At 42.4% G+C, this 14856-nt stretch overlaps 1 protein-coding gene across 11 annotated transcripts in view; it reads right to left on the bottom strand.

Moving 5' to 3' along the window:
• LOC147455141 (uncharacterized) overlaps positions 1 to 11286 on the bottom strand; it is a 43806-nt gene extending 32520 nt beyond the window's left edge. For 2 of the 11 annotated variants that reach the window (XR_015188320.1, XM_086513973.1), the window contains exons 1-6: positions 11086 to 11286; positions 10876 to 10966; positions 10570 to 10695; positions 10356 to 10477; positions 10187 to 10236; positions 9942 to 10025 (exon numbers count right to left, since the gene is read on the bottom strand). Coding sequence is in view for 7 of the 11 variants with exons in the window: in XM_086513973.1 (XP_086370099.1) it covers positions 9942 to 10025; positions 10187 to 10236; positions 10356 to 10477; positions 10570 to 10610 (297 nt within the window). In the remaining 4 variants the exon portion in view is untranslated. Of the gene's footprint in view, positions 1 to 9941; positions 10034 to 10186; positions 10237 to 10355; positions 10478 to 10569; positions 10696 to 10875; positions 10967 to 11085 lie in introns of those variants that run through there. The other 9 variants (XR_015188322.1, XM_086513972.1, XM_086513967.1 and 6 more) reach the window with 7 other exon arrangements.
• Between the last annotated feature and the right edge of the window lie 3570 nt (positions 11287 to 14856).

The raw sequence follows: 14856 nt of genomic DNA, 5'->3' as shown, positions 1-14856 counted from the left end.
CGTGCAGTTGAACAGGCTTTTATTGCTTCTCAAAGAAAGGGTGGTAACAGTAATGCAGCCACTTCTTATGGTTCTGCTGCGAGTGGCAAAAATTCTGTTCCTAATGCTTCTACTAGCAGCACTTCGTCTGGCAATTCTGGTGATAAGGGCAAAAAGAAGATGCGTTGCCATTATTGTAAAGCCAATGATCACTTGATCAAGTCGTGTCCTAAGTTGAAGGCCAAAGAGGCTAAGAAGAAAGAGGGTGGTTCCACTGCAAATGCTGGTTCCACTACAAATGCAGCCATTGTTGAGTCTTCTGTGAAAGGAGATTGTGATGCTGATGTTGATGCAGAATGGGCTTTTAGCGCAGAGTGCACTTACAATCCTGCTGTCCATGATGCATGCTTGTCAGTTGCTGCAGATTCACATGTGTGGTATTTCGACAGTGGTGCTACAAAGCACATTACCTCACATCGTGAATTGTTTACCTCTCTCGAGTCTGTCCCTCATGGGAATTCAGTCACTTGTGCCAACAACGCCTCTTATCCAGTTCAGGGAGTTGGAAAGATTGTGCTCACTGCTGCTAATGGCAGTTCCTTCACACTTGTTGATACACTTTATGTACCTGGGATCAAGAAGAATCTATTGTCTGTATCTGCACTTGCTAGACTTGGACTTGTAGTCAAATTTGTGGATGACAGATGTACAGTTCATGATCTCAGTTTTGGTGATGAAATTGTTGCATCTGGGCTTTTGTGCCGTGGGCTGTATAAGCTCACTTTGTATGACAAGTGTGGACAAAATTTTGCAAATGCTGTTGCAGATTCAAGGGCTATTTCAGATGCAAAACTTTGGCATGCACGTTTTGGTCATCTGAATTTTGCCAGTTTGCTGCGTTTGCAGAAATCTGATATGGTTGCTTCTTTGCCGCCTCTTGAAGCACCTATCAAACATGTTTGTGAAGGCTGTATTCTGGGTAAAATGCAGCGTTCTAAGTTTCCAAAGGATGGTTCAGTTAGGGCCACATGCAGGTTGCAGCTTGTGCATAGTGACGTTTGTGGGCCCATGCAAACTCCGTCCTTGGGCAATTACCTGTACTTCGTGACTTTCATTGATGATTACTCCAGGCATGCGTGGGTATTTCCGCTTAAAGCGAAGTCCGAAGTTTTTATGTGCTTCAAACAATTTTTGGCTATGGCTGAAAATGTCTCAAAATGTACTATGGGCACCCTCCGTTCCGATCGAGGGGGGGAGTATATGTCTCATGAATTTAATGCATTTCTGGCTAGTCGTGGGATAAAACACCAATGTACAGTGCCTTATACACCTCAGCAAAATGGTGTTGCTGAGAGGAAAAACAGGTCACTAACGGAAATGGCACGATGTATGGTCAAAAGTCAAGCTTTGCCGCATTCTTTTTGGCTTGAGGCCATCATGTGTGCCACTTATGTACTTAACAGGTGTCCTACGAAAGCTTTGCAGTCTATTACTCCATATGAAGCATGGTATGATAGAAAACCTTCTATTGAGCACATGCGTGTTTTTGGCTGTTTGGCATATGCTTTGGTGCCACAAGTGCAGCGCAGAAAATTGGATGATAAGGCTGTCAAATGTATTTTTGTTGGTTATAGTGCTGAAAGCAAAGGTTACAGGTTGTATCATCCACAAACAAAACGTATTTTGGTTTCACGGGATGTAGTGTTTGTGGAAGATTCTGTTCAACCCTTGCTGTCATGTACTAGAGACAGTAATGTAAGCTCACAGGACATCTATGACACTTTGTTGCCTCTTTTCAGTGGTGGAAATACGAATGTAAGTTCCAATGAGGCAAATGTACAGCCTATGGGGGTTTCTGAAAATGTTTTAGAACAGCCTATTACTGATGCAGATGTACATGATGTACTTGATGAGGAAAGGGCTGAAAATGAGCAGGCTAGAGGTATGCCAAAATGGCTGGTGCACACTTTGCGTGACAGTAAATTGGATGCACCTTTATCTAGTCGTACTCGTTCAGGCTCTCGCCATGCATCTTATGCATCAGATTGTTATGCTTTGGCTGTGTCTAGTTTACATGATGTTGAGGAGCCTCTGTCTTTTGATGAAGCACAGAATTCAGAAAATTGGATTGCTGCCATGAAATCAGAATATGATGCACTTATAGAGAATGACACATGGACTTTATGTGATTTGCCTCCTGGCAAAAAGGCCATTGGTACGAAGTGGGTTTACAAGTTGAAACGCAAGCCGGATGGTGAGATCGATCGCCATAAGGCTCGACTTGTTGCAAAGGGTTATGCACAACAAAAAGGCATAGATTATGAAGAGACTTTTGCTCCCACTTGTCGTATGACTACTGTGCGTTTTCTATGTGCATTGGCAGCTCATTTTGGTTGGGATGTACATCAATCAGACATTGTTACTGCTTTCTTGAATGGTGACATATTTGAGGAAGTTTATGTAACGCAGCCTCGCGGTTTTGTCATAAAAGGACAAGAGGACAAAGTGTGCAAATGTAAGAAGGCTTTGTATGGGTTGAAGCAATCTCCTCGTGCTTGGTATGAGAAAGCTGACACTCATTTGGTTAAACGAGGCTTTCGTAACAGTCCAACAGAAAGCACATTGTATGTAAAGCGTGAGGATGATGTATTTCTCATTGTGGTTCTTTATGTTGATGATTTGCTGATCACTGGACCAAATGAGAGACATATTGCTGAATTTAAGGCTGATTTGAATGCTACTTTCAAGATGAAAGATTTGGGGCTGTTGCATCATTACTTGGGTATACAGTTTAAGCAGTGTGATGGTGGTATTGCCTTGTGTCAGAAAAGTTACATAGAGACATTGCTATGTAAGTTTGGACTTGAGGATTGCAAACCTATTGCCACTCCCATGGAAACAGGTTTGAAGTTGAGTCTACATGATGCTGGCGATCCTGCTGATGTCACTCTTTACCAAACTGCTGTTGGCTGCCTCATTTATGTATGCAACACGAGGCCAGATATTCAGTTTGCAGTCTCGCAGGTCAGCAGATTTATGCATAGCCCAGGGTCTAAGCATTGGCAGGCTGTCAAGAGGATTTTCCGCTACCTTAGTGGCACTTTACATCTTGGCTTGTTTTATCCCAAGGGGGGATCATTGCCGCCAGACTTACATGCTTTTTCGGACTCAGATTGGGCTGGTTGTTTTGACACGCGAGTGTCCACAAGTGGTTTTTGTTTCATGCTTGGCAGTTCATGTATATCATGGTTGAGCAAGAAGCAACCTACTGTGGCCACTTCGAGTTGTGAGGCTGAGTACAGGGCAGTCTTCACAGCTACGGTTGAGTGTGTATGGCTCAGACGCCTTATGGCTGACTTGGGTGTTGGACAGGACACTGCCAACACTATCTACACTGACAGTCAGAGCGCATTGGCAGTTGCGAGGAACCCAGTTTTTCATGCTCGCACAAAGCACATTGAGGTGCATTACCACTATGTCAGGGAGAGGCTCTCAGCAGGAGAGATCAGCTTGGCTTATGTGCCAACACAGGACAACCTTGCAGATCTTTTCACAAAGGCATTGTCTCGTGAGAAGCTTGAAGCTTTCCGCAAAGCTTTGGGCTTACTCCCCTTTGTGGACTGATCCTGTCCTCAGGGCATGGCACTTCCCTTTACTCATGTGCCAGCTCTCGTTCACCGCATCACTCCAGGGGGGATTTGTTACCATATACATGTGGTAGTGATGTGTGTGAACACACTAGGACCGCCGGGGCATTTTTTCCCTCTTTAGGAGGTTTTTTCCCCCGTGCATTGTATATACGCCCATCACTCTAGGGCTATCTATCTTTCCATTGCGCACTAAGTAACACACTCTCTATTGTGTGCCTTGAGCTTCCTTCGTCTTCTCCAAGCTGTGTGTGTTTCTCTGCAACCCTAATTCCAACAACCCTTTCTTAAGTGCCTCAAATCGTTGACTTTTCTGAGGGTTTCACCTTCAGGGAAACCTTCTGTTGGGGCAGTTCTTTAAGTATTGTCCCTAGTATTGTTCTTTCTCATCATTGAATAATTTCTAGTGTCTGCAGCCTGCCAATTCTGTAGCACCTAGAAGAGGCTGTCAAATTCAGAACTTGGAACTTTTCAAGACTGCCAGTTTGCACAAAGAATACTGACATGTGGATAGCAGAAGATGCACCTAACCTTGTATGTGCTAATACAAAGATAAGTGATGCCATAGAATAATGGACGTATATACTAGCTGAGGGAGAAAAACCTCCAAGTGAGGGAAAAAAGTGCCCAGATGGTCCTAAATGTGCTCACACACATCACTCTGGCCCATAGAGGAGAGACAAATCCTCAACTCACAACACAAGGCCCTTGCATAGCAACAGAGGGCACCTCCATAGCAAAACCTCCACCCTTCACCATAGGCTGCCCAAGCATGGAGCTCCATCTGTGTTGAAACTTCCACCTCACTCATGAACAAAAGAGCTAAGAGAAGTTTAGTTTTACTCATGTTTTTTAGGTACTTATTCACTTTCTCAAGTCTCGACACTTCTATGTACAAAAACAGCAAATACAAGCTACCCACATGGAATGAACTGGAGCTTGAGACCAATTCCAAAGTTAGATTGTTAGGTGCAGCAGAATTGAAATGGTGAAGATCTACACTTCACAAATTTTTACTTCTTTCCTTGCATTAATGATTGTTTCTTAGCATGAATGATGGTTCCTTTTATTATCCTAAAGAGAGAGAATGAGAGAGAAATGAAATGAAATGAAATGTTATATTAACGTCTTCAAAAGGCCAAAATGACCTATGAGACCAGAGCGTTACAATGGGGTGGATCTGATACAAAGTCAGAGTAACAAAATGACAAAATGACAAAATAAAAAATAAAATAAAATGACGAGAGAGAGAGAGAGAGAGAGGCACCCGATGGGGTCCCAACCAACCCTCTCAAGGGCCCCCCACACCCCTCCGACGAGGAAGGGGCTGAAAACTGAAAACGATGTCTGATCTGCTAAGGTTCCACTAGTGCTAGGGCTGAAATTGCAAATCGCTGGCTGATCTGCTGCCAAAAACAATAGGACTGATCTGGAGCCAAAAACGCTAGCTGGCCTTTTGTAGAAGCGCCAAGGCTGATCTTGCGCTAGTAACTTTGATGCAAAACGCTAGAGGGACTTGCTCCCTTTATAGGTGAAACTTGCAAGTTATAAGCCTCTTAAGGCTTAGGTAGGGAAAAACCCCTGTCAAATTCTTATAAAATAAATCATAAAAATGATTTATTGATAAGTTTGACCAGGGCTAAGTTTCTCAGTGAAATTGTCACACATTTGCCGATCCAGGAATCCAATTGATGCACGGAATGGCTCATTGGATTCCTCTAACCTAAAACTACATGCACGCCATGCCAGATGCCACCATAGTGTAACAATATCTGTCAAAACTCCTGCACAATCCATTTATGCAAGACGGTTCTAAAACTAGAAAACCTAATCTAATGGACTCATTCGGTCATGCAAGTCTTGCAACAATCCTCCTAGGATTCTAGACACTTCTATCTAGGAATAGGTGCAAAATTGGCTATGAAAGTCGATGAAGCATGTCCATGGCACACAAAGCCATGTGCACGTGACATAGACTCAGAGTGACTCAACAGAAATCTAAGTATCAAGTTTGACTGAAGTTTCAGACCTCAGATGTCACGTGATCAAATGGCACAGAATCAGACAAAGAGTAAGCCTGATTACTGGACAGACACATAGCTATTCTAGCGTTAGACTCAAAGTGACTGAACTAGAAATCTGAGTATCAAGTCTAGTTGAAGGTTCAAACTTCAAATGTCAAATGATCAAATGGAACATGATCAGATAAAGCGTAAGCCAAATTACTGGACCGACAGATTCAGATGAACTTGGTACCAGACATCAGATAAATGATTGAAATGAATAGACAAGTTCAGATTATGAGACACGGAATAAGAGGAAACTCAGAATCTAGTTCAATAATACAATGGTACAAGACTTTGGGAATAATTGACTGACAACCTGAAATCAGGTTCCAGCTTAAAGTACCAAAAATACAAAGGATCAGCTCTGACTACTCGTAAGCTCTCCCAGGCTCTCCTGAGTGATAAAGTGTAAGAATCGTTAGCGGGTCCTATTTATAGGTGCTGCGACTCGGATTCTAATTGATGGTTGTTCCACTAGTGTACAGTATAGAGCTGTTGCTACGCCTTTGAGTGGAACAGCCACTCAAGGGAGCTTTCCCACGGCTATCACCTCAAGATTTGAAACCCTCATCTCTTGGCCTAAAGCAAGATTTTTCTCATGTGCCTCAAGGCTTTTATGTTTGTACCAAGCACTCACTTTTGTAGGGTTTCTCTACCACTTGAGCAAATCTCTACAGAAGCCTCTTACCTGCAAGCACTTATGACACATGCTTTCAAATCCAAAACATATGTCCTACATGTTCTCAAAGGCACTTTACACACTTTGTACACAAGAATTAGACACTGCCTTGCAAAAACAAGGTAAGACCTTTCTCATCATGAGCACACACATAAGCACAAAAATCGAAATGTATGCGTGCTATGCACCATCGGTTACAAAAATTGGATCCTCTACAAATCGGACCAAAGCACAACATCGACATATGCATGAAGATAAAGAAGAAGCCAACAACATGAAGACGAAGACAACAACAACCAACGAACAACCTGTTGCAGATTTGTGTGGGGGAGAAATTCCTCCAAACTACAAACAATAGTAACCTTGTGAATCTGTGTGCACTCAGCTGTGTGTTACCCTCATTTGTGTTAGGGAAGCTTGTGTGACCTTGTGTGCTTACCCTTTTGTGCCAGGGAAGGTTTGTGTGTACCTACACCCTAATGCGTGAGGAGAAGTTTGTGTATCTACACCCAATTGAGATAGAGGAGGCAAATTTGTGTAACTCCATTCTCATTTGTGTTTGAGGGGAGGCAATTTGTGTGAGTGTAGTATGTGCAACAAAACCCTTATCTGTGTGAAACCTGTGTGTAAGCCATGTGAACCAAAATACATGAAGTCCTTGTACAACCCCAAGTGTGGCTTAAGAGGGCGATTGTAAGGGTAAGCCCAACTTGTGGCACCATGTGGGTAAGCCCTCTAGCCACCTAGGAAGAGATAATTGATGACATGGTCCAATAGCAAGAGGATGAAACCCATCTAGCGAATGATTGTAAAGCACCAAGCCTATATAGAGGCTACTTTCTAATCAAACAATTGCACTTTAACTCTTATCAATTGTGTCTATACTCTCTCTCTATGCTCTTGCTCTTGGTGTAATTCTAACCCTAATCCTTATCTCCCTAATCCTAACCCTAATACCATGGTTAAGCTAAGGCTTCATCGTCCATAGCCTAATGCTAATCATCGGTGATTAGGGAGTTCGCTTCCTCAACCACTAACCCATCAAATTTGATTCAATGTCTGGATAAAAAGAAAGAAAGAAACTAACTAAACAGAAACACTACTAGAGCTGTAAAAGGTGAGTATCAAGGGCTTGAGAGGTATATATACAAAAAGTGGGTGTGTATATCATAGAACAGTTACAAAATGGTGTATATATGTCTCAGAATCCAGAGATGGCTTGCATTGGTCCCTACATGATCATGTCAATGTACTCCATGATGAGAGCCTGCACTAGGCGTCTACCATGTCTAGGGTTTTGTTGCACATAACACAAAAGATATTGCACTCACACAAATTGCCACCCCTCAAACACAAACGAGGATGAAGTTTGCCTCCCCTATCACAGTTGGGTGTAGGCACACAAACTTCTCCTCACGCATCAGGGTGTACGTAAACACAATAGCTTCATTTGTGATAGGGAAGCTTTGTGTGACCTTGTGTGCTTGCCCTTTTGTGCCAGGGAAGGGTAACACACAAGTGAGTGCACACAGATTCACAGGGTTATTGTTGTTTGTAGTTTGGAGGAATTTCTCCCCCACCCAAATCTCCAACAAGTTGTTTGCTTGTTGTCGTTGTCTTCGTCTTCATGTTGTTGGTACCACTAGAGTAATGCTAATGCAAAATGGGCTGAAAAATGAGCACAAAGAAGCACAATAACTGAATTTACACACACACACAATTATTAGGATGCCGCTAATCAAAAGCTCACTAAGTTTTCGTTGTCTTCGTCTTCATGTTGTTGGCTTCTTCTTTATCTTCATGCATATGTCAATGTTGTGCTTTGGTCCGATTTGTAGAGGATACAATCTTTGTAACCGCCGATGGTGCATAGCACACATACATTTCGATTTTTGTGCTTATGTGTGTGCTCATGATAAGAAAGGTCTTACCTTGTTTTTGCGAGGCAGTGTCTAATTCTTGTGTACAAGTCTGTAAAGTGCCTTTGAGCACATGTAGGACATACGTTTTGGATTTGCAAGAATGTGTCATAAGCGCTTGCGGGTAAGAGGCTTTTGTAGATCCGGGAGCACTTTGCACACACACAACTTGCACATGCAAATGGGAAATACCACTAGAGTAATGCTAATGCAAAGTGTGCTGAAAAATGAGCACAAAGAAGCACAATAACTGAATTTGCACACACATGCAATTATTAGGATGCCGCTAATCAAAAGCTCACTAATCAAGAAGGGTACTGACTCATTGGTATTGCGAAGAACATGCCCAAGCTTAATTAGCAACACTAGTGATTAAGGAGAGGGAGAGGTTAATTAAGCCTAGATACGAACCGTCAGCTCTGATACCACTTGATGGGTTAGCAGTTGAGGAAGTGAACTCCCTAATCACCGATGATTAGATTAGGCTATGGAGAGTGAAGCCTTAGATTAACCATGGTGCTAGATTACACTAAGAACAAGAGCATAGAAAGAGAGTATAGACACAATTGATAAGAGTCAAAGTGCAATTGTTTGATTAGAAAGTAGCCTCTATATAGGCTTGGTGCTTTACAACCATTCGCTAGATTGGTTTCATCCTCTTGCTATTGGACCATGTCATCAATTATCTCTTCTTAGGTGGCTAGAGGGCTTTCCCACATGGTGCCACAAGTTGGACTTACCCTTACAAGATTCACCAAGATGTAACTCTCTGGTCTCATAGGTCAATATAGCCTTTAGAAGACATTAATATAACATTTCATTTCATCTCTCTCTCTCTCTCTCTCACCCAAGTGTGGTAGATTGGTTTATGCCAAATAACAAGTCTTGAGTTCAACTCCTCGTCGGCTAGATCTTTAAGGTCTCATGGGATAGTTTTCTACGACGTTAAAACTCTCTTCTTGTGTGTGGGTGGGTGTGTGGGTGTATGTGCGCGCTAATAAAAAGGGGAAAATGGTATAGCCTTTCTATCACCCAAGTGTGGTATATTGGTTATGCCATTTCCCTCTTGAATAACAGGTCTTGAGTTCAACTCCTCGTCGGCTAGATCTTTAAGGTCTTTTGGGATAGTTTCCTAAGACGTTAAAACTCTCTTCTTCTCGGATGTGTGGGTGGGTGTGTATGTGTGTGCTAATAAAAGGAGGAAAATGGTATAAGCTTTCTATCACCCAAGTGTGGTAGATTGGTTATGCCATTTCCCTCTTGAATAACAGGTCTTGAGTTCAACTCCTCGTCGGCTAGATCTTTAAGGTCACTTGGGATAGTTTCCTACGACGTTAAAACTCTATTCTTCTTCTTCTTTTCTCTCTCTCTCTCTCTCTCTCTCTCTCTCTCTCTCTCTCTCTCTCTCTCTCTCTCTCTCTCTCTCTCTCTCTCTCTCTCACACACACACACACACACACACACACACACGTGTAAAGCTCATTTGTTTTCCTTTTTCACAAATGACTATCAGTCTCAATCCTCACTCGTCATTAGTTCATGGTAATCATAAATAGACTAAAATACTTATACTATATAGGCATTGAATGTAGACATTTATTAGACACTCTTTTCGATGGAAACTTTGAGAAAGAACAGTATGTAGACACACCACAGGAGGCTCGCACCGAGGACGGTGTGCGTCTGGAGCTGGAATCTGGATTGTGTTCGAACTGAATATACTGAGATATCCATACTGTACACCTTAAAATTTGAATACAAAGACAGAATGAGCAGTAGCTTCAATGATGCACTCTTAAGCATGAGAAATGAGACAAACTGCCTTTTGAACACAACAAATACATACACTGTATATTATGGCTATGAGAAAAAAAGGTATTTAAGCTTAGAAAGTACTTTTGTGGACATCATTCCCATATAGATCCCAAAAGATACGCCAATCAAAGCTGTCACAAGGAGCTTCATCACTTCATTGGGCTTCTTTCCGAACATGCTGCTCAGACTTATCAAATCACACTATGCACTAAGGTCAATAACTCAACAAGAGCGACGCTGTAAAACGTACAGGTGAAAGCTCTCTTGCTTTGATAAAAGACCTTTGTATCCTCTGCAGGACCTACACTCAAATGATGGGACCAATGGGCGGTATGTTGACAAAGTACATAATCATTTAGCTCACCTTTAGTCCTGAAGAATGGGAACACGATGAACAGCTATAATTAGCAACTATGACATGCTCTCATTGTTAATGATCGTGTGTTGCTATGAGTTCAGATTACCTTAGTCCAAAACCATCATACTTCTGGTCCTTCAAAAACATTTCGTACTCTCCCACCTCTTTGTTGAGTCCCAGTGTAGTTACACCATATGGATTTCCATGTTAGTTCTCAAGCCTAAACACTTTGCTGAAAGAAACAAGTCTCAGCATTGTTCAAACAAACCCATTTATGCACATATGCGCACTAGCATTCCCATGTTTTGCATTGTATATATGCGAACATACACAGACATGAACACGCTCTTAAGCCACACACCCGTGCATGTTAACACTTAATTGCCTTAGTACACGACAGGGACTCGTCTACCTTCCTTGAAGGAAGATTACTCGGAACTCAACCAGCGGCTGAAAATTTCATGATGTAGCAGCTTGTGGAAGAGCAGTACGCATGATCGTATCTGAGATACAATGCAAAATCAACCAATCAATATCTCTCTCTCTCTCTCTCTCTCTCTCTCTCTCTCTCTCTCTCTCTCTCTCTCTCTCTCTCTCTCTCTCTGCCAGAGCATTATCGTACCTCCGCTGAAGAAAAGCCACTGTCATATGAGAGCGCCGCGGATGTGTGTGTGTGTGTGTGTGTGTGTGTGTGTGTGTGTGTGTGAGAGAGAGAGAGAGAGAGAGAGAGAGAGAGAGAAGAGCACCCACAGAAGGCGCGTTCAACGTGGAGCGAGCATTGCATAACTTAGTTTGTGTTGACACTGTGCAACACAAACCGTTATTTTCAAAGATTCCGAACGATGAGAATTTACACTATTTGAGTGCGCTGGGGACCGGGGAGAGAGAAGAAGAAGAGTCGTATAGGAAACTATCAGACTACACTAAACTCACCATCATTTAGGGTATCTACTCTCTCTCTCTCTCTCATCGGGCCACGTTGTAGAGTACACACCATCGGAGCTCGCTGGTTGAAGGAAACGTTGTCACATGTCCAAGGGAGGGGGCCAGAATCCATCCCCCTTTTATAATAGTATAAACAGTATAGATGTTATATATAATGGGGGAAGAGATTCATGTCGCTCCTTCGGACACGTGGTGCAACTTCCTTGCTCCGATGAGTGTGGCCTACAGCCCAACGACACAGGCGATCAGCACGATCAGCACTCAAAGAGAGATAGAGAGAGAGTTAGTGCAAGCTGTCAAAGTACAATTTATTTCAGCCCACTGCAAAAGTATTGATTTCTTCGTGCGCTCTCTCTCTCTCTCTCTCTCTCTCTCTCTCTCTCTCTCTCTCTCTCTCTCTCTGTGTGTGTGTGTGTGTGTGTGTGTGTGTGTGTGTGTGTGTGTACGCACGCGTGCAAACTGGCATTTTCACTTTTTATCCATTTAGGTCCTCTCGAAGGCAGCAGTGAGGTCACAAAGTGTCATGACCCTATTCCAACTCGACTACATCCCCTACTCCAGCGTCTCCCCTATTTCCTCCAAGCATCACCACAGGCTTCGCATCATCAGCCATGGGTGCAACTAGATGGGCTCTCCTCCTCCTTGCATGTGCAGTTCTGTAGGTCTTCCTTCCCTGGTGAGCAAAAATCAAAATTACAAAAAATGCAAAAAATGCATAAAAATAATGCACACTAATAGGGGTGGGTCACACGTGTGAGGGCGTGCGTTGAGCTATCCGTTTGAATTATGTAGTGCAACATTGACAAGTACCGAGCGTTTACAATAGAGTAGGAAAGCTAGAGAGAGTGAGAGAGGCCTAAGCTAAGAAATGTAGGCTCTTTTTTTAGTGTTACTATATAAACTTACAATAGATTAGGAAAGCTAGAGAGAGTGAGAGAGGTCTAAGCTAAGAAATGTAGGGGCTCCTCTCTCTCTCTCTCTCTCTCTCTCTCTCTCTCTCTCTCTCTCTCTCTCTCTCTCTTTTCTTGCTCTTTTTTTAGTGTTACTATATAAACTTACAATAGATTAGGAAAGCTAGAGAGAGTGAGAGAGGTCTAAGCTAAGAAATGTAGGGGCTCCTCTCTCTCTCTCTCTCTCTCTCTCTCTCTCTCTCTCTCTCTCTCTCTCTCTCTCTCTCTCTCTCTCTCTCTCTCTAAGTAAGTGCATAAACTACTCAGAACAACCATTGGGCATAAACTACTCAAAACCAACTATCGTATGACCGCCAACTCAACGTCAAAAGCAAAAAGTCTGACCAGATACATATCCTATGGGCGAGGGTACCCTAAGAGGGGAACTCAAGCAACCTGTATCACCAAAGGTATCTCAACATTCAAGAATACTCTAGCTCAAATAAAACCTCACACGATGACCCTCCAAAGGCTAAGCAGACTCAAAATGACTAGCCACGGACTCAGAAAGGGCTCTTTCGGTTCTAGTCTCAGAAATGGCTGGGAAAACTGCCATAACGTGAAGCCAAAATGGCACCACAAAAGACGTACAAAGGTAGTAACCGCAACTCAACATATATGAGTGATCGCGCACGAACAGGTGCCAAGAACTGTTGCGTGAAGTAAAAAGGATCCTTATGGGGATATCTGCTCTCAAAAGAGCTCAATAGCACTATGCGTCCTCAAAAAGTATGCATCTGTCAATGTATTTGTCCGCAAAAAACTATTGTCAAAATGACTGCCAAAAGTGCCTGTGAAAGCATTGTGCATGTAAGTGTCTAAAGCCTACACACTGTGTGTAAATTGGCTCAAAAGCCCCCTATAAACCTACGTGTCGGTGTAGAATGGGAATGTCGGTGCCGATTTCCGCCGTTGGACGGAAATATACTCGTTGCTCGTTGCTCTGATACCACTTATGGGGTGAGGATCCGGAGAGTGCGGGATGCAAGAGAGGGAAGGACAAAAGGGGGAAAGAGAAGGAGACACAGTCTTGGTGGAGCTTATGAGAGGAAGAATTCTCAACACCTTCCTGTTTCCATTATATCCAAAGAATGTAAAGCTGGGCGGTGGGCGCCCAACCACCGGCCAGTGGCCTGAAACATAACATGTGTGTGTGTATGTGTGTGTGTGTGTGTGTGTGTGTGTGTGTGTGTGTGTGTGTGTGTGTGTGTGTGTGTGTGTGTGTGTGTGTGTGTGTGTGTGTGTGTGTGTGTGTGTGTGTGTGTGTAGCTATTATAATTTTAATAAATACACACCAACGAACAAGACATTCAAAAGATGACTGGCTGAAGATGTTTAGGCAAAGATTAGTACATAAACAACTCAGTCTTTGATTCATAACTGTATAGCATAATAAGAATGAAGTATCATTCCAAATGAGTTTATACAAGGGTATCAGAACTATCCAAGTTGAATCATCAAGTGTTTCCAAAGTCAGACTGCGGCAAGCTTAACCATTTTTAAGCCAAGATAGAGTTCTCACGTGCATCCATATAGTCAAGACAACAGATATGTTAGACTTGGCTATGTATGGTAGGCTTCAGAGAACCTATCGGTTGTTGTCCATGTCAAACTTAAAAAATTTAGACTAGCTACTGTCCAATACAAAGTAATCCTACCAAAATTGCTTCATATGTTAAAATAACCTTTTACTGTGAGAGGAAGTCGACAACTCCATATCATCTTATATAATTTCCCTAGTTTAAGCATTGTATGAAAAAAACCCAGGTTTAGGTCAACCAACAAAAACCTTAGTTAAACGAGTAATATTTTGCAATAGGCCTGCTTACCTATCAGCACCCATTTAAGCATCATAAAGAGATTGGTATCAAAACAGCAGCTAGATTGAATTGCCCAAGAAGTATCAGACAGAGTTAAAAAAATAGAGCTCATTCTCAATGGTAAAAAATGCTTTCAAGTCATCCCTTAATTAGTGCCACAACGAACCATCAATAAGGTATAACAACAAAAGTTTTTAGATAGATTTTTACTCAACCTTTAGTGAGAAGGCCCGAAGTATCTTTATCCAGATTTTAAGCCATAGTTGGCCAAAAAGATTCCAACCAGATGTAGTGAAAAAAGGACCAGTATTAAGCTAACAATCTAAGTATCAAGCTGAAGGTACAAAATCTGGCTGCAACCAATTATACTCAAACCAGACCAAATCAATATTCACTAGCTGTAGTGGAAATTGTATGTGAAAAACCACATATAAGCCCGACATCCAAGCAATAGGTGAGGTCGGATTTGTAAGTCAAAACAATCTCCCCCAAATCATAATACCATAACAAACTTAGGTATCTAAAGCACCAAATCATTTTCCATAAGTAGAGAGTGGGATTAGAAGACCAGATGTAGTGAAAAAAAGGACCATTACCCCCTGCTTAGTATAGAGATTTTTGTATGTCCAGATTTATCAAACCTGGACCAGATTAAAGGTATTAATCCAGTAATCAATG

This window comes from Adiantum capillus-veneris, chromosome 6 (assembly GCF_014529385.1).
Source record: "Adiantum capillus-veneris isolate H3 chromosome 6, ASM1452938v2, whole genome shotgun sequence".
In the NCBI taxonomy this organism is placed as follows: Eukaryota; Viridiplantae; Streptophyta; class Polypodiopsida; order Polypodiales; family Pteridaceae; genus Adiantum; species Adiantum capillus-veneris.
The sequence above is the reverse complement of the archived record's forward strand: the minus strand, read 5'-3'. Positions and strand labels throughout refer to the sequence as shown.